The sequence below is a fragment of the Diadema setosum genome, chromosome 20 (genome assembly GCF_964275005.1).
Source record: "Diadema setosum chromosome 20, eeDiaSeto1, whole genome shotgun sequence".
Lineage (NCBI taxonomy): Eukaryota > Metazoa > Echinodermata > Echinoidea > Diadematoida > Diadematidae > Diadema > Diadema setosum.
In genome coordinates this window covers 28333420-28353947 of record NC_092704.1, presented here as the reverse complement: position 1 = coordinate 28353947, position 20528 = coordinate 28333420, and the positions used below count along the sequence as shown (strand labels likewise).

General features: G+C 38.7%; 3 protein-coding genes across 4 annotated transcripts in view; 2 read left to right on the top strand and 1 right to left on the bottom strand.

Moving 5' to 3' along the window:
* LOC140243737 (uncharacterized) overlaps window positions 1-20528 on the top strand; it is a 43575-nt gene that overhangs the window by 14551 nt on the left and 8496 nt on the right. Inside the window, exon 1 of one of the 2 annotated variants that reach the window (XM_072323402.1) lies at window positions 15427-15493. The exons of the other annotated variant lie outside the window; for it this stretch is intronic. The gene's annotated coding sequence lies outside the window, so the exon portion shown is untranslated. Of the gene's footprint in view, window positions 1-15426; window positions 15494-20528 lie in introns of those variants that run through there. 2 annotated transcript variants of the gene reach the window in all.
* Window positions 2318-3682, bottom strand: LOC140243741 (beta-1,3-galactosyltransferase 1-like). Its single transcript, XM_072323407.1, has one exon. It carries the CDS (start codon window positions 3680-3682, stop codon window positions 2432-2434), a length of 1251 nt encoding a protein of 416 aa, XP_072179508.1. The 3' UTR covers window positions 2318-2431.
* The window catches only part of LOC140243739 (uncharacterized), a 26466-nt gene continuing 21538 nt past the window's right edge, over window positions 15601-20528 (top strand). Inside the window, exon 1 of the mRNA XM_072323404.1 lies at window positions 15601-15872. The gene's annotated coding sequence lies outside the window, so the exon portion shown is untranslated. The remainder of the gene's footprint in view (window positions 15873-20528) is intronic.

Genomic DNA, 20528 nt, shown 5'->3' with positions numbered 1-20528 from the left:
ATAACATTGTCATTAAGAGAAAAATGATTAAAATAGTGATAATGGTCTCCTACATTTCTACTACACTAAAGATTTGCTTAATTTGTCTCTTGAACCACAGGTACGTGAAATCTTGAGTTTTAATATGCATAATAATGACAACCTGCTCGCTTTCGTTTTGCATAACCAAGAAAACGATGCTGCACATTTAAGTCAATCATTTACATGTTCCATGCATTTTAACTGTTAGTTTCAAACATTACACTCAATTATAACTTTGTTCAACTGCCTCTGTGTTATATTCTTGCACGAAAAAGGAATGCAGAAAGGAAATCACATCACATCACATCACATCACATCACATCACATCACATCAAATAAAGAATTAAGTATAACACTTTCTTATCTCAGCCTTTTCTTCCTCAGCTTCTTCGCCCGAGAAAGTCTGCCTTTTGTTACGTAGGATAAGTCACAGTATACTCTAAAGTCTCCAGGATCGCTACGAGACACCGTGCCCTCCTGACGCTTCAGCCTTTCCTTATGTTAACTTTATCGCCTCGTTTGTAACACTTACTTTTGGTTTCTAGAAATATTTAATCATGGCGGCCACGTGGAAGTTTGGATTCCGATGTATGAATGTTTTATGGTGCTGAGGTCACATGAATGAAAACAAAGCAAAAGACTGATCCTGCATCGATTGTTATTTTGTTAGCTAAATTGATCCCCATCGAAACTATGCTTGTTTGATGATTGACCAGATATCAATCTATTCTGCACGTCTTTTCAGCGTCGGTAAATATTCTGCCAAAACTCCAGCTCAGGGGATGATAATACACGGTACCTACCTGCGAGAGACATTGCATTTTGTTCTCGTTCTTGTTCTACGTCAGCAAATCTTTCAAACATCACACAAAGTCAAAGCTACGTCAAGTCTGGCATCATATTGCATTGATGGTGACATATCGCGAAATATTAAAGTGATGTCACAATCATGTAGCATCATAATTATACACGTAATAAAAATCACATTTATAATCACAATCAACTTAAAATATAATCACATTCTTCATCATAATCATAACCGCAACCATAATCATATTCAAAATCACAATCAGCATCATTCGACATCATGTTTATAATCGTAATCATACTAAAAAATGTACCATGCGCTTAAATGATGTAACCCTTATAATTCCTGGTAATCCCAATTGAACTACTAAATAATTACAAGATCCGTTTTCTGACAAATTCAGCTCCCCAAATGAGGTGCTGGATAAACCACAAGTACAGTATACAGAATCGATTAAGCTGAATCAACAAAAGTAAAAACAACGACATAGATTTTCAATATCTAAATAAACGTCCACCACGGTGGACTAAGTGTACATTGTGACCAAACAGAAGTGAGAAAATCAGCTCATTTCCCAATACCCCTTAAAGTTCTGTGTACTGATTCACCCTGTTGTGCATGACGACGTATGCGGAAATATCAACGATACTGTAATCGTCTCGGTGAAGATTATGGGCGATGACGGGCGTGTCATTACAGTGTTAACAAGCCTGGTTTTGTGGCGGTGCGGGCGTATGGGGATATCGCTGCTTGTTAACACTTACGCTTCTGTTCACACATTGTGTCGACAAGAAGATTAAGGAGATAGGAGGACAACTTGATAGGGGGGGGGGGGGGAGAGCTTATCATGAACTCCAGTGAAAGTTATTCAAATACTCATCAAACTATCTTGTTCACTGTGTAAAGTGAACATTATTCACATTGACCTTTAATTCTCTTACTCTATGACTTAACTGTGTCTTAAATAGGTCTTCATGAATTCTGGTGATGTGAATAACTGTGTGTTTTGTGTTGTAATTTATTGAAATTGTCACTGGTTCATGGTATTGTAAACATTTTACAATACCATCAGCCAGTGACAATTTCAATAAATTACAACACAAAACACACAGTTATTCACATCACCAGAATTCATGACCCGCTCCAACAAAAGGATCCTAAAGTCGCCGACGGGTGAGCCGAGAATTTAATCCTTAAACCTTGGCATCTGACCTTTTAATACTTGCCAGGTCTTTCCCCATCGTACATTGGAAAGAAAACTTGCTTTTCATATCACTGATAACAATGTAAATTGTGACCTTTTACTCTTAAGTTTTAGCCTCATACTCCCAAATTTCGGGAGGCTTATTGCGCGCTTCTCAATACTTTATAGAACTTTAAATTCTGCATAATACCATGATACGAAAGAAACACACTTGAACAACTGGATTGTGATTATAATCGTGATACGATTGAAAGCGAACGGTTGTAGAGACCGGATCATCTCACAGTTATCCAACATTAAGGCGCCACATCCAATTATAGTCAGCCTGTGCAATTATTCGTCAGGTTTGCCCTTCTGCTTGTTAACCTCTATCGAATGCAGAGGTATATGACCCTGTGCTACGATTTGACCCCGATGCAGCGCGTGTTGCCACGCGACCGCTGGTCCTCCCAGATGCGGTACATCTCCGTGATCGTCTTCCCGTGCGTGGTGATGAGCCGCTTGTAGGCGCAGTACTTGTACGGCTGATTGTCGATGTGGAACCCCGTGTGGCCCGTCATGTTGATCTTCAGCTTCTTCATGCACAGCCCCATGTACACGTCCTCCAAGTAGAGGTAGCGCGTGCGCAGGGACATGTTGTACGCGCGTCTCGGCACGTCGCCGGACATGACGTAGCCGGTGCCGGAGCAGAACGACGGGTATTTCGTGTTCGGGTACAATTTGCGCGGGACGTACCACTTGCTCTTGGGATTCCTGATCGGCGCGTTGCCGGAGAATTTGCTTCCGACAAAGTAGTTCGTGGGTGGCGTGCCGGGATCCGTCAGATGGGTGATGAGCATTTTGTAATTCACATACATGTCGTCATCAGTCTTCATTACGTAATGCGCGTTCGAACAGTACTGACTCGCCCATTTCATCGTCATGATTGTTTTGAGGGTCAAATTATGGTAGGCGTCCACGAAGTCCTCCATCAGGATATCTCCATGCCTCCTGCTCTCCAGCTCGACGAGTTTCTGATGAAAGGCGTTGCTAGACTTTCCCAGCATGAAGAGTGTCACTATTCGTTTATCGTTGATGAGCTTCTGCGAGCCCCATGTTTCGCGAATGGCCTTCCGTTTCTCGAAATTCGCGTGCACGGTGAAGACGCACACGAGGAGAAACACTTCGGTGCCATTGGTACTGCTAGTCCTACACACATCGCGCTGATTCAGTACTAATTTGTAGTCATGCGACGCGCTTAGACTCTTGCGCGCTTTGGTACTGTTTCCGGCGCTGAACCAACCCAGGATCCACGAGAAGAGACCACGTGACTTTGCCGTCGTCGCTCCCTCGCTGGTACCCCTACACAGCTTGTCCATGTGTTCCTCGGCGTTGGCCCCATGGTGGCGCACCACGTCCTTCACCACGTCTGCCCCACCGCAACGCACCTGTCCGAGATCGCGCGTCGATACCCCGGCGCCGTCGCGCGGCTTCGAGGTGGCGACTTCGCGCCCGCTGACCACCTCCTTTCGCCCGCTGTAGATCACGAGATAGAGGCAGGCGTTGACCAGGATCATGACGACGAAGGAGAGTTTGATGCGGCGATGTCTCGTCCATGCCGTCGTCAGCTGTTGCAGTACCCTCAGGTACTCACCAGAGTATTCCGACATTGCATCAGGAACGGCGTTCCAGCGTCCATCAAAAGCATGAGAGACCTGCGATAAACAGAGCGAGACAAAGAATCTTTTGTTTAGGAGATATATTTTTTTTTTCTTCTTTTCAACATGGATAATCAAAGCATACTTTGCCAGTATACTTTATTATCTACCTGTACTTTATATTAGGGCGGTCTTACACAAACCGGGACCCTATACTAGGAAATTATGCCTCTTCAAGTTATTTGTTTTGTTTCAATTTTAATGTATCAGTGAACCAATGCAGTAGATCCGCTCATTCCTGAACCTCTACGCTGTAGTTCTAGCATAATCCGAGTGCGAAAGTAGGCGTCGACATAGAATATATCAATACTAATAACCCCACTTACTCGACTTTCGGCACATAAGTCAATAAACAAACACAAAAAAAAAAAAAAAACGAAAATAAAAACAAAAAACAAAACTTTTTTTTTAAAGGTAAGAAAAACTCATCAGTATTATCCTCCCCACCCCCCAAGAAAAAAAAAAAAAAAAGAAAGAAATAAACGCAAATGACGTATTTTTTGTATTTTTTTATTTTTATTATTTTTTTTTTTTGGGGGGGGGGTTTGTTTTAATGACTTGCATTCTAAATTTGATTTCACTTATATATTAGCGTATTTGACATCAAGTACTGGTCTGGTTGAATGAGATGTCATTAGTAAAGTCATTATAAGCAGTTTTCTCCAAACATGAATTTCCCAATTTTGCAACCTTCAGTATCAAATTACATGAATGTTTTACTTTGCATTGTTTCGAAAAGCAATCAAATTATTAATGACTAATAACATTTACATCAAGAGTCGAAATTGCTTGATTTGATTAGTCAATTACCCATGTTATGGAAACCAATACAAAAAGTCCATAATAAAAAAAAAAACAAAACAATCACTAAAAGCCCAACATCAAGCATGACACGTTCGAAGGATCAAAATGTGCGAAGGAATTACATTTCAATTTTGAGTCATACAGACATCAGTCTACAAATAGACCATAAATAACATTGGTGGTTTTGATTTTTGCCATTTTAATGCATCCCCTAATTCGGACTGCATTTCCTGCATTTGTATTTGGCACTCTAGCTCGACTTAAAGCTGGCGTATATTAAGAGGAGTGATTCTTACTGCGTTTACAACTTCAGTAATAAAAGCTCGAGAGTATTATGATATGAACGCAAGAGTCATTTTCTGAAATCCACTAGGCTTACGAGGAGACGTATTTCTGGAGTTCTTACTCGGGCGAGTCACGGTCGGCCCAATTAAGAGCATTACAATTTTATGCTCTTAATGTCAGCCTATATTTATGGGGAATGTTTACAGGAGGACGAGCGTATTACAAACCACAGAAATTATGTACGTACACGTGATCATGAACTATTATTGCCTACATTAATACGCTGTATATCATCATATCACATTACATATGGCACGACATGACATGACATGTGACGTCACCTGATGATAATGATGATAGTGATTGATAATAATGATAATGATATATGATATGATATGATATATGATATGACATATAGGGCCTATTATAAATGATATTATGATACCCGATGCATGACACAATTGTCTTTTAGTAAAAGTAGTTTTTCATAATATCTGGTGACACTTCAAACACTGGCTCGGCGGGCGCTGACGCGCCTTCACGAGTCGTATTGGCATGATGGTATTACGCTGTTATCAGGTCGTCGTTCATGAGTACTATAACAGTTATATGCTCTCTTTTTTCTTTTTCTTTCTTTTTTTTTTTGGGGGGGGGGATTTTTCTGAAAGGTATAAGTAAAGCGACTTTAAAACAAGTCAACCTTGCATAAGGTTAGGTTAAAGTTTATCCACAATGAGCTTGCCATCCGTTCAAGTCTGTCAAAACAAACTAATACGGATATAACGCAAATTTCCCGTCTCCGGAAGGACGTTTCTGCTGTGTCTTACATCGAACAATTCCTGACCAACAATATCCACGATACCTTCAGCTAAATGGCTAAAGCTCGTCGCATACTATATACAACTTTTGTCGCACGACTAAACGATTCTGGATCTGAAATAAACAAGCGTGTTTATTCTCAGGCTAATGGGATAACTTCGGATCCAAGGTCTGTTAGTCGTGTGACCGAAAGTCGTATAGTGTGCGGCGGCCTTTTATGTACGGGCTTATGAAACAAACATGATTATCACGCCAGCATGTTCTCGTGTAGTAGCGTGATTATGCTACTCATGAATCTCATCACAGAAACGGATATTGAATGCCTATCGGCTTGGATTCCAAATTTCTGGTTCTGTATTGCACGGATAGGAGAGAACAGACACGGATACGCATTACGTGGGACTACTGTTTCATATCACATTACTAATACTACCGTTTCCATATATCACATTACTAAAGGCGATTAACTCTGGGGCAAGGACTGAAGAACAATTGCCAATCTCAATGTATGTACTAACTTGCACAACCTTTCCTGAAGTCTGTAAGCATACAGACCACCACTTACAAACGTATTCAAATTATGTGCATCGTACATGTCACTCTGTTCCTGAAAGGATTGCCCGAGTCTTACCTGAGCATACGTATACAAATGGAGCATGCAGACTGGAATCCAGGTATTGAAATAATACCTCTCCAAGCAACTTTAAGATACAGGGGAATGATATCGCCCCCGATGGAAACTATATTTTGTAATCCATAAACTTGTGGTATAACTGCCCGATTGATCGACCGCTGTCTCTCCCCCCATCCGCACCTGTAAGCACGGGAACTTCGTGTACCCTTCAGGATGATATTGTCAGACGCGTCAACTATACACCAGGGAGCAGTATTTCAAGTCATTCCACATCGGATCATTTGCATGTCAATTATGGAAAGGAAGTGATGGGATATCCGCTCCTATAGAGGACTTCTACAGTTACACTACGGGTAACTCAAGTCGTTAATGACGATCCTATAATTTCAAGTTCCGGTTAATAGATAACGTATTCAGTGAGAGCATAATGATGCGATGGAGAAAAGAGCAAGTGCATCAATACTTCTTGGCAGACATTTCCGGTTTGACAAAGTGAAATGGCATTCCCTCCTCAAAGTGACTCGCAAGATTAAGAATACAAACTCAACACCGATCAAACTAGTTCTATAACAAAATTCAACCGACGCGTCACTATACAAATAGAGCCAAAAAAAAAAGTCATGAAAGTTTATGGGTTGTTTTTAAATGAACATAAAAAACTGTAATATCGAATGCATGCACATTATCCAAATATAAGACGGTGTAGTGGTGTCACCGCATAATAATTCTTTAACTGGTTTGCAAATCCAAATAAATTTACTTGTTTTATAATGACAACCGAACTTTCCAATCTTTTTTCCCCCGTTATACATATATTTTCATCTTTGCGTGGGCCTTGAGCATTCATTTAATGGATTTGGCGTAATATAAATTACCACTTGCCACTATTATTATTGTCATTATCATTACCACTATCACTGAATCTTGTGTTACAAACGGTGATACAAGGCAGTCATGTGCGTCAGCTAAGTCATCAACCGTGCATTATTATAATGAATTTAACCCTTCATAAATGTGCACCATATCATAAAGAAAGATTTTTTTTTTTTTAAATCCAGGGTATATAAAGTGTCTGTGAACAACACTGCCATGACTGTTTCTATAATTAGAGGACCCTGCCATTATTACTACCATTTTAGTATACCCAATTAGACACATGGGTCGAGAGGAAGGGGGGGGGGGGGTAAAAACGTGCACCTTGTCCATTATAAGGGGGAAAGCACTTGGGGATTCGAACTCGAAACCTCCGAGTGAGAGTCACGTGTCTCATAATGCCACGGTGCCCCAGGTATATACTGGTAAAGATACGGTATAATTGAGGTTATAATATTAATGTGTTAATCGCGTGGGATACTGGTGCGTCGATGGTCCAATCATCCCTTCTAATTTGCATAGAGGTCGTGAGTACTATCACTCCAGATCATTGTTTCATTTTCATAAAGATGAAAACATGAAATCAGAACATTCCGTAGCTCGAATGAAGCATCTACCTTTTGGTCCTTTTAATTTTACCCCAAATCTACAGAATTCAATTCGACGACGGAGGGAGAAGTGTTCATAACAAACTGTTTGACTAATGTCGGTATCTACCTTGATACCACCCGCAGGAAACCCCTTGGAAATAGTTTCCCTGCATAACATTGTATTATACTATAGCATGCAGAATCTTCATCTTAATTTGAATCTTAATCTTACTCTTAATGATATATTTCCACTCAAACCGACAGTCAAAAATCCAAAATGAAAATATACTTATATCTAACATAGCATGGACAAAGCAATATATAAGAGAAGAATCAAAGCACTTACACAAAGTACAGTATGGATGGCTTAATAACAGAACATTAATACACAGACACGTCATACCATGTATAGGTCCACGGTCATTCGTACGGGGGCGACCGTTGTGAAAACCGGAAATATGAATATATGAACACATTATTATATCTTTAAATATCGCTCATATTTTTTTCATGTGATAAGTGACTTATGAATGAAGTAAAATTCTTACTACTGTCATTTCTCTCTGTAACGCTTTTAAATACAAACACAAAAACAGAATATCAATTTTCCAAATCTCTATATATAGTAATCAATTGTCAGTTTTGACATACGAATTAGCGCATAATAATATGATTATAGAGTTAACGCGGTGCTCCGGTTCCTCAGAGCTTGAGCTTTTGATGAGGTGCATTGAGAGCTACAGTATACTAACTAAGCAAGTGCTGCAATGGTTAGCAGACCAGCTGTTTGGTCGGGATAACAGCAGCAGTTAATCCTGCTGATGACTAGCCATGAGTTACTAACGGGCTGAGACTGAATGCGTCAGAGCATCAGACATTCACCGCGTTTTAGGTCAACCCTCCCTTTACCATGGGAGTACCAGGAAATAGAACTCTCGTTCAGTTCTCCCCTATTCCATGCAGGTTCATACCTAAAGTTGTCCAATGACTTCATAATATGCAGGGAAGTCGTTTTCACTGTCACCAATGTTTGTGGTTGCAACAGAAATAATAAACAAATGTTTGTGGTTGCAACAGAAATAATAAACAAATGTTTGTGGTTGCAACAGAAATATACAAATGTTTGTGGTTGCAACAGAAATATACAAATGTTTGTGGTTGCCACAGAAATATCATACAAAATGTTGGTAGTTGTAACAGAAGCATGGTCATGGCGCAACACTGCTACAAAGTGCTCTTTAAAGGACAAGTTCACCTTCATAAACATAAGGATTGAGAGAATGCAACAATATTAGTAGAACACATCAGTGAAAGTTTGAGGAAAATCGGACAATCCGTTCAAAAGTTATGAATTTTTGAAGTTTTTGTGCAGTAACCGCTGGATGAGAAGACTACTGCAGTGTGTGAATAACTTAGATGTCACATGCGTACAACAATATAAGGAAAATATAAAGAGAATTTCACAAAATTTCATCTTTTGAAAAAAGTACACGTTTAACCGACTCGTTACCGACAAATGTTATGGGTAATATTATTCCCCCTGCCTTTAGAAAGAGGCAAGTCAAGTGCTCTTTTATTATGCGAAAAAAGTGAAAATATGTTGAATTTTCTTTACATTTTCTTTATACTGTTGTACGCATATGACTCACAAGCTGTAATAGTCTCCTCATCCAGCGGTTCCAACACAACAATTTTAAAAATTCATAACTTTTGCATCGATTGTCCAATTTTCCTTAAACTTTCACTGATGTGTTCTACTAATATTGTTGCATTCTCTCAATCCTTATGTTTATGAAGGTGGACTTGTCCTTTAATAGAACACAAACATTCTGGATATACAGGTATATTATAGCCTTCAGGCATATCAGTAGCTAGACTGAGTTTCCGATGTCACAGACGTCATCATCGTCGTCATTATGTTATTATTATTATTATTATTATTATTATTATTATTATTATTATTATTATTATCATTATTATTATTATTGTTGTTATTATCATTACTATAATCATTGCTATTATTGTTATTACTATCAGTATTAATATCATCATTATTACCATTATTTACTCAGTCAAATGAAAATGACAATAATAGTTACATAACATACATCACAAGGAAATGGTACAGTCGACGTATACCACATAGGGCCTACACAGTGACATATAACGCAAAGTATGAGCAGGGAAGCAACACAGTACATTGGCTAGGGCTCACAAAAACAATTATTTCACTGTTGCCCTTAGGCATGGGTACAAAATTAAGTGAAACACATTTCAAACATTTATCCCATGCCGACTTTATACTGTACCTATTGAAACACAGCACTATTATACAAACCCAATCAACATCAACATACAATTGACCTGTACAATATTACACTTTACTATAAAAATATGATGATCTCACATTTTGTCGTTATCTGAGCTATAAAATGTGGAGTAGATCATGTTGCGCACAAATAGTACAATATTGACACAAGTTGCAAACTGTGAAGCAACTAAAAGAACAAAAGGCGACAGAATTGCGTATCACGATGTTGCGGTTGATTTCCACCTCCCTGGGTTGAGGTTATGTAGCAGGGAGGTTGGGCACCTCCCTGCTTTAATGTTATATTATAATCGCATTTATTGTAAAAAAAAAAAAAAAAAAGAGGCGACTCTCAAACAATTAAAAAAAAAAAACCTTACTACATCAAATCAACCATGCTGGATTACAATATACGGCCACTGCAACCTTTTCCTCGTTGTACGTAAAGCAATAACCTGCAGTCCACATCAGTTCATGCCTTTAACGAAACAATAGCTTGTTATAACGCAGGGAGGTGGGAGCCCACCTCCCTGTTATAACCAGATACATTGTCTTTCGTTTGCAAGTGTACAGACACAATAGTATCAAACGCCAAATGGGGTACTTCGTTTACTACTTGAATACATACATACTTTTCATACGCTATGCACACTACGAACATGTACGATAAATCTGCATTGAATTCCAGTCGGCAGGAACAACTCTGCTAGATCTAATCTTATTCTTAACATACAATGTGGCGGGGGAACCATTTTCGGAGACAGCGTTTACTATGTGACGATGAATCACCGTTCTTTCCGGAAGAGAACGATGAGGCGAGAATAGAATCTTCCCTAGTGAACATTATAAGAACACTGGAATAAAAAAACAAAACAAAACAAAACAAAACAAAAACACACGTTCCCCGCAATGGCACAACATTGATCGATCTCCTATAAACCGTTGCACTGAATCTCGTAGAAACCCCAAGATTTTCATACAAAATAAGTGCTGCTTAGACAAAGAAAGATAGAGAAAAAAGAGAAAAAGTGTGGATGGGGGGCTGTATGTGTGTGTATGAGCGCGCGTTGTGTGTATGTGTGTGTGTGTGTGTGTGTGTGTGTGTATGTGCGCGCGTTGCGTGTATACGTCGGGAATATATTATGAAAGTAATGCCATGACATGGCTTGTTTTATACATGTATATATATTTTTTTTTTCGGGGGGGGGGGAATTCAATGTAAATGCATATAGTAGTTGTTTGAACTTTAATTAATGAATTCCTGTTAGCTGATGAGTCTACATAGTGTCATGTGACCAATCATAATATTGCTATGTTGAAGACAAGGTGACGTGGCCTCATATTCATGGCATAGTACACTATACCCTGAATATGCATACTGTACGATTGACATATTCGTTTTATTTTTTATCCAATGTTTATTTTAGGAAAACATTAACGTTATATCAATTTTGTGAAAATGCAGAAATCAAAGTAAATCACGTCAAATTGATATGACGTCATATTCATGATATACCCATAGATAGCGTGCATAAAGTGCTATGGGTATTTGCCTCATAGACCCTGTGTATGATTATGTCCACTGCAAGCGCAGTACACTGTAGTCTGTGTTGCAATATGTAAACAAAAAAAAAACCAAAGCTAGATAATTATCTTTGTAGGTGTAAACGTCTTGAAATTCTATTCTAAAAGCTGTGCTTGAGAATATAAAACAAATGTATCATGTACTACTTCGAGCCTCGAGTAAAATCACTGATTCCTCAGTGACAGAAATTGCACCGGGAAAGAGCTATTTCTGTCACCTCGGAATCCATAATTTCATCTAGCGGCTGTCAGTGCATATTTTGTTTATCACATTTTGCTTTAAAAAATAATCAATCTTCCAGTTACATGTATTGGTTGAAAGAGTAAAACATGTTTTAATATGTATTTTCAACAATCTCATAGTGTTGGTCTGGTTGACACTACATGGTACACTATTTGGAAAATGACATTTTCCAAATGTTACACTGTTTGTGAAATTATGTCACAAAGCAACGATGAAGCAAAAAAAAAAAAAAAAAAAAGCGATCGATCAGATATCGGTATCGCGAGGTGATATCGCTTGATATCGGCTACTAGTAATACGACACAGCTGTATTGCGCGCTGCTTCGTATAATCACTGTGAAATGTAACAAAGAAATTGTGACATCACAAAGCAATTCTGACATCGCGCGCTGCTTTCTTACGATCACTCTGTGAAATGTAACATGGATAATTGTGACATCACAAAGCAATTCTGACATCGCGCGCTGCTTCGTACGATCACTCTGTGAATGTAACAAAGTAATTGTGACATCACGAAGAAAATCGGACATTGCATGCTGCTTGTTCGTATAATATGGCCATTTTGTGATATGGCACAAACCACATCACACCCTGCTTTGTATGGTCACTGCATAGGATCTCTCCATAACATCGCATCCATCACACGACTTCTCGCCTAATAGTTTCCTTTCTTTGTTTTATTTTTTTAACCAAAATTGAAAACAATTTATCATACTCGGCCTATTTTCGAGTTCCTAGTTATAGCTGAAAGGCCTCAATGCCTCCAAAAGTATTAGTCACCTTGGGGGGCGCCCCTCCGTGAATAGTACTATTCTGGAGTCACCACTGTCCATAATTTAACCTGAAACTCTCAAGGCAAAGTACATTTTGTTTACTTTTATATGGCTGATATGAAAACTGAACCATGTAACTTTACAATAGACCTTCGGGTCTGAGTACTGCAAATTTGTTCTAACGGGAAATGACTTTCGTCCATCAATTTCTAAGCAGATAACTACTGTGATGGCAGTACAACTATAATTGTGCGCGTGTTTTGAGTCTTATGTGAGTTTGTGGCGTACGGAACAAGGGCAGTTAAATCAACACAAAGGGAGCAGGAAGGTAAAAAGGGGGAGTGGTGTTGGAGGAAGGGAAGGTCAGAAGGGAGAGCCAATTAGGGTCGAGAGAAAATAAACGATAGAACATTTATGGGAAATGAGAGATCCTTGTTTGTTTAATAATATTTAATTTTGTTTTTTTTTATCGTTCGATGCTTGTGCGTATGTTTCAAAAGAATAGTTTCACCCATGTGCTTATTAGTATCAATTAAATCATACAGTAATCCGTTTGATTACAAAGTCATCAAAAAGTCTAGAGTAAACTGTTATGATTTTGAGTGGGAAAACAGACGAAGTTTTATTAAAGATTTCATCCTCATTCTCTTCATGGTATTTCTGGAAGTGAGGTGCTATGTTTTGTCTATTTCTTTTGTACATTCAAGTGGAATGTATAGGCCTACAAATGAATGAAATGGAAAAAAAATCACTGAAAAAAATGCTTTAAAAACCCATAATAGTAAGATTCACAGGGCCCCAATATGAGGCAGTGCGAGGCCTCAAGTGACTGTCGTCAGAAGGTCACGTGTGCCGGCAACGATGCGTTAGAAGTACACGTATGTTTACTGATATTTGATCTGACAACAGCAAAATGGGGCCCTGCCATATGAACAGCATAATAGTATATACGTATACTTGTTTATGTAATATACATATGTATATATATATATATATATATATATATACTATATTATATACAGCGCTTTGATCAGGGTCTGTAAAAGCGCTCAATGAGAAATAGTTATCTTACATTTATATTATATGAATGTGTATATATGCATTTTATATAACATATAACATAATTGCAAGAACATACAAATGTAACTTGTCTAGTTTGTAAAAGTGTATAGGCGACTATATCACTTACGCACTTTTGAAGTTACAACATAATTATATGTTGAGCTACGTGACAGTATTCTATACGTTACAGGCCGACTTACCTACCCTTAAAAATGAGTGTTTTTATGGGTTAACTGCCATAGTGACAGATATGAAAGGACAATATACACGTAGTGGCCCTTGGTGTTCTGATCAAATACAGGTAGGTCTTAAATTGATACGCAAAAAGCCCATTTTAAAGTCAACATGCGCTCAGTCTGCTTACGTCTAGGATCATATTCTCCCGACGCGCTTTTTGTTTACACTACAGCCTCGTTTGTGCGTTTCTTGCATCTCATACTAGTGAATAACCATAAAAACATAACTAACAACTTCATAATACAGGCTTCAAATCAAACGCGGAATATTACTAGTAGTCCTAAACTTCCCACAAATTTACGAAATGCACCTATTCATGGATATCTAATCGCCGCTGCGATATGATCCTCTCACTTCCTGACGGCTATCTAGACCGTACAGCTAAAAAGCCTGGATCTATGGACACAAATATTTAAATGGCAGAACAAAATATTACATTGCTTACTTGCACCTTGTTATTACTTAATAATTAAAGTAGAAACGAGAAAAGACAGACACATGTATATATAATGTGCATGAAAAGTTAAACTCTCTTTGGCCCGATTTCACGAAGGTGGTGCAAATGAAATCATTTAAACCATGGACAAAAACCATGGAACGCCAAGTGTCGCATGGAATATTTCGTTACGAAATCAGTCATTTCGTCGATGAAATGATTATTTTGTAACGAAATGACAACATTTTGTAACTAAATGAACATTTCGTTCACGAAATGATAATTTCGTTCACGAAACGGTCATTTTGTCGACGAAATGACCAATTTCGTAACGAAATATTCCGTGCGACACTTGGCGCTCCATGGTATTGTGCCACCTTCGGGCCGCATGTTTTTTTTTAGACGGCACAGATTGGGGACCCTATCCCTAAACCTAACCCTAATCCTAATCCCAACCCTAACCCTAACCCTGACCCCAACCCTAACCCTAACCCTAACCATAAACCCTAACCCAACGTTTTTCCCATAGGTTTAACACGCGCCATGCCCCAATCTGTGCCGTCTTAAAAAAAAAAAACGCCTTCGGGCCATACATGGTGTCGATAGTTTAGATAGTATGCATCACTGACTGCACAATCACGAAAACATTATGTGATTCGACACGTCATACAAGATATGTAACGGCAGGTGTTGTATCAATAGAAAATTAGATTGATATGACACATTTGCTAAACATTTAATCGACCATCGCACACTGAATTTGCAACAATGTTCCCAACATTGGCAACAATAGTGCGCTTTAGATCGATCTGCGACGATCCCGGGTTGGACAACAGCTGTCTTGCGCCGTGCAGAATACTAGTACATCTTTTTGCTGTTGTTGCTGTTGTTGTTGTTGTTGTTATTGTTGCTCAAAGGGTCGTCGTAGCATCGCAAGCGTTAAGCGTACATGAACTGTACAGTGATTCATGATCATTTATGTTCTGGAAGTTGGAAGTAGGTCAAGGAGAGCGTAGTAGGTTACTGATTATTTCTTACCAAATCCATATATGCAACCAAAAACGTGGATTTATTCTAAAATGATAATTTACTGCCAAGATACGGTCTGACTCTGGTTAGTATGCGCCCGGGGGTAATAAGTACACATAACAATAACATTACCAGTAAATGTAACCTAACGTTACAACTTTTAAAACCAGCTGGGTTTGGGAGTGAAAGGGGCCATCTCCCAGCTAGGCCAGCTCCCTTCATCAGGACAGAGGTTATACTCAATTTTAATACTGATCAATAGGGCCTATATATAGGCCTACATGTACTCGAGCCTTGAGCTCCAAACATGGAATGGGAGTCCACATCTAACCAGATGATCAAGACAGATCACCTCAGTTGGGCTCAAGATATTGAGATCTTTGAAGAAGTGCATCTGGGTCCCCTATATATACACACTCACACACGGTCACCAGCCCGAACGCGAAGCTCCCCCATCAAATAGGGTAAGTAGAGCCTATTTGTGTACTAAATATAGATCTACATACGGCCACGGGAGCGCCCCGGGGTTAGGTCACAGTGAAATGAACTGAATTGGAAAATCTAGACCTAGATACAGTGTATTCATACAATGTACTGTTTGTTCCTTGTTTTGTTTTGTTGGTTTGTTTTGTTTTGCTTTGCTCTTCCAATGGCACAGGGCCAAGGGTAGGGGGTTGGGAATAAGAAATACTCAGTAGACGTCTAACATTAGTGTCTACTACAGTACTCGTATACTAAAATGTAGGACATGGAGAACACAAAATATGACTATGACAACGACAATGCACTAGCGAACAGTACAGAACAGCAGCATACACTGACAGTATAGGGTCTAGCTAAAATCAGGGGGGTGATAGAGTCTCACCTCCCTGCTAAAATTAACTGAAACTGTGTTAGAAATGGTGTTTGATAATTAGAGTCTATAGTTAGTATAGACTCTATAAATAGTCTAAACATTTAAATGTAAAAACCAGGAAATGGAAGAGAGCTCTCACACCTTCTTGGTCACGTTGGTTTATATATTCAAGCAAAAGAATATGCACCATGGCCATAGATGGATTCCAACGCTTACTTTTCCCTTGTTGGGGCTTTGTATTGAAAAGGAGCTCGATCCTCGGAAAACATGGACAAAAGCGAGAGTGCAATTTACTTAATGATACCGGTGTTTTGATACAAATAAAGCCACTGTAGTCTGTAGACAGTAACACGATCTCGATGTACTTACTACTTGATACTGCTCTTTATGTCAGACGACTTGGGTTTAAATCCATATTTCTAGTGCGTGGAAATCAGCTTCCACGAACGTCCTTTATTGCAAATTCCGATGGATCGCGACATCACGAAAGACAAGGCGAGATAATGGACAGGGCATGCATTTTGCAAATTGCAATAGGGTGGTACGGTATACTGATGTCTCCCTATCATCAGTGCAGTGTACGCTTGTAATTGCACTGTATGCAACGTATACACGTAATTCTATGTTTTGCCAGTCTACTCTGGCGTTACACGTGCGTGAAGCACAATACGCACAACCAAGGAGGTACTACCCAGTACCTCTTTGGTACAACGTTCAATAGGGACGGTTGTACAATACGGTGTATACCAGTATTTAGATGCACGCGCACCACCAACACTGTATGGTGATCGTGCAATCCGAATACGAATTTGTCCCGCAAACACACGAAGCCTGCACTGGTCATGCCCGCGCCCGCACGTACATCCGAACTCACTTTCGCTGAGACATCCAGCTAGACGTCACGACGTCAGCAGTAGCACACAACAGTTGTGAGGCGCTTTCTGGCACCTCCACTTCGTTTGCACTCCTCTGTACTTCCTTATGCCTCCAGACCTCAGTGTTCGCTCCCAGTGTCACCTCACAGGAAATCACAAATTCGCTATCCTGTTATGTCTAGAGGAAAGAGCCAGCACAGCAACTTCTAACCATGGAACTACATAATACCATAATACAATGTTACTGGGTTACCTATACGATAGATGAAAAACCCTCTAACGATTACACAAAGAGGAGGGGGGGGGGGGGGGGCTTACAGGAAAAGGAAACGTTCGTGGCTCCTTCTCCAAAGCCACGAATACAGCCTCGCCCATATTTGTACACCTGCTCTACATAATCCATGAAATCTATTAGGAGGCGGAGTAAGAGTAATAGGTCAATTTATAGCAGCGGCAGGACATAAAACAGTACATGTATATAGGCCTACTATAACTGTAGGAGATAAAAATGAACATGAACTTTTCACATGTGAACTTGTCGAGACAGGGAAACCGCCCTATGACGTTCATAAAGTCCGGCCGTATATGGCAGATGTGCGTTACGGTTGCCTTTATAAAGACACCATGTTCTGCTCCGTGGTGACTCAATCCTACAGCTGTATCAGTAATCATGTCGAACTGAGCTGTAGAGTGCCCTTGATGACTCTTCAGATTTATACTCAAGCTCAAATCTTATACAGAATTATGATAATAATAATAATAATAATAATAATAATAATAATAATAATAATAATAATAATAATAATAATAATAATAATAATAATAAGATCTTATTTACCCAGGGTAGCCTCTTCAGTGTTACCACTGCTCTACCAGAGGGCCCTGCCATTATTATTACCCTAGCGTTGCCAGGTACCCATTTATACACCTGGGTCGAGAGGGACATGGTGCATGGGTAAAAGCATCTTGTCTATAAGGACGTAAGCACTGGGCGGGATTCGAACTCGGGTCCTCCGATCGGGAGTCGGGAGTCATATCCACTATGCCACACAGCGCCCCACAGCATCTGCTTTTATGTATAGATTCCCATCACGCACAATTTTATTTATCCGTCATGAATGTAATATACTTGAGAATGATTTCAACTGAGTTTGTGCCATGTAAATGCTGTTTGTATATACAGATTTGATTTGATTTCCCATGGTTAACAAACTGTTTGATTAAGACGTGGATAAGCATAAATACAAACACTGTATAACCCTACGACATAATGGTGTATTTTTTTTTTCACAGAATGTATATAAATATGTTCGTATGAATTATGCCTCATTCTGTGATGCATTACATACATGAACATGTTATTCTTGGCTATACCTGTGTATCATTTATTTTCATAAAATGCATGTAAAATTGACGTAGGCCTATCTTTTGTACATGCTGTTGAAAGAAGTGAAAATAAAGTTTGAATTGAATCAAATCGAATTGAATTGAATTGAATTGAATTGAATTGAATTGAATTTCACACTTTTCCTAATTATATAGTCACTATTCGGATGCAGCAAAAGCAAAAACGTGTTTTAGATCTGGCGTTACGATAATATGTAGAGTTCACCATGGATCTCCCTTAGAGTGAAATGAGATGAAATAAAATGAAATGAAAACTAAAAATGATTTTCTTTTTATTTACAAAACAATAACATCCATAAACATGAATACTAGTATAGTCATAAGTTAAAGAACTTAACAGTTGGTAAAACATAGAAGCAGCCATAGCAAGCAGCCATAGCAAGTTGAGATCGCTCCTTTCAACAATGCAAATTACGCTACGTATTTGCCGTATTTACATAGTAATGGTATGATTATGTACTTATTTTACAGGTATTTATTAGGGATCACTCGATAAGAGATATTTTCGAAATTATTTGAGAAAAGCGTTGCGTATTTTTTTTAAATCTTGTAGAAAATCTCACCAAATTATGCTACCCGCATATGACATGGATTGTTTACCAGTTTCAGAATTGATTTTTCTTTTTTTTCTTTTTTTGCTGGTTAAAGTGTATATATGTATATTTACTTATTGTTAAACTATCTAGTAGGCCTATGGACTTGTGTTCTTGTCTGTGAAGCAACAAAGTAGTGACATTAATCACAAAATTTCAAATTCATACATAACATTATCTTTTTCATACAGACATTAAAGGACAAGTCCACCTTCATACACATGTGGATTTAGTGAATGCAGCAATATTAGTAGAACACATAAGTGAAAGTTGGGGGGAAATTGGACAATCCGTTCAAAAGTCATGAATTTTTAAAGTATCCCCGCAGTCACTGCTGGATGAGAAGACTACTACAATGAGTGATGTCACATGCGTAGAACAATGTAAGGAAAATATAAAGAGAATTTCACAAAATTCTATTTTTTTTTAAAGTGAACATTTCCTCGACTTGTCGCTGACGTATGTGAAAAGGATGATATTATTCCCCCTGTCTTCTGAAAGACGCAAGTCAGGTACTATTTTATCATGTGAGAAAAGTGACAATAGTCGTTCTACACAATGACCACATCACAAGCTGCATAAATAGTAGTCTTCTCATCAGCAATGAAAGAGCAGAAACTTCAAAATTCATAACTTTTGAACTGCTCGTCCGATTTTCCTCAAACTCTCACTGATGCGTTCAACTAATGTTGCTGCATTCACTCAATCCACATGACTATGCAGGTGAATTTGTCCTTTAATGATTGTCGAACTGTACATTTTGAGGGATTTCTTTTTTTCACTTCATCTTGTGTTAAACAAAAAGAAAACTGGAAAGCACAGGCTGGCATGACGGCTGTATGCCTTTTCTATATTACAAAAGAAAATAATATTAGAAAATCCCCACATAATTATACCCTTGTTAAAAGGGGGAAATTATAAGCATTTATATAACATTATAGATAAAGAATCTATAACATTATTTACATTTTCTTTTTTTTTTGTCACATTTTTACACTGAAAATAAAAAACCGGAAACACTGTTCCTTAACAATCACTGCGAGCTGTCGTTATCCGCGACATCTCGATTCTGCTCTGTCGAAGTTGATGGATGGCGTGTATATTAAATTTCGGAGGGAATCAATCTTAAACCAAGTTTCATCTTGCGATATATTTAAACGTTGACAACATAACACATCCTCTTTAAGTGCAGTTGGTCCCACTTTAACTTCCTGTTTCTGCCATTTGAAAGTGATACTACCTTCACCTCCAAGATCTGATCATCGGTCAAATGCCGTATGGGATGGTCATACTGATATGACTTCCGAGATTATTGAGGTGATGCATCATTAAAGGACGGTTATGAATCGACATTAATTCAGGGTCAAAATTACTAATCGAGACTGTCGC

Bases quoted from the DNA above. Each gene is read 5' to 3' on its own strand.
- LOC140243741 (XM_072323407.1), bottom strand. From the start codon at position 3,682: ATGTCGGAATACTCTGGTGAGTACCTGAGGGTACTGCAACAGCTGACG.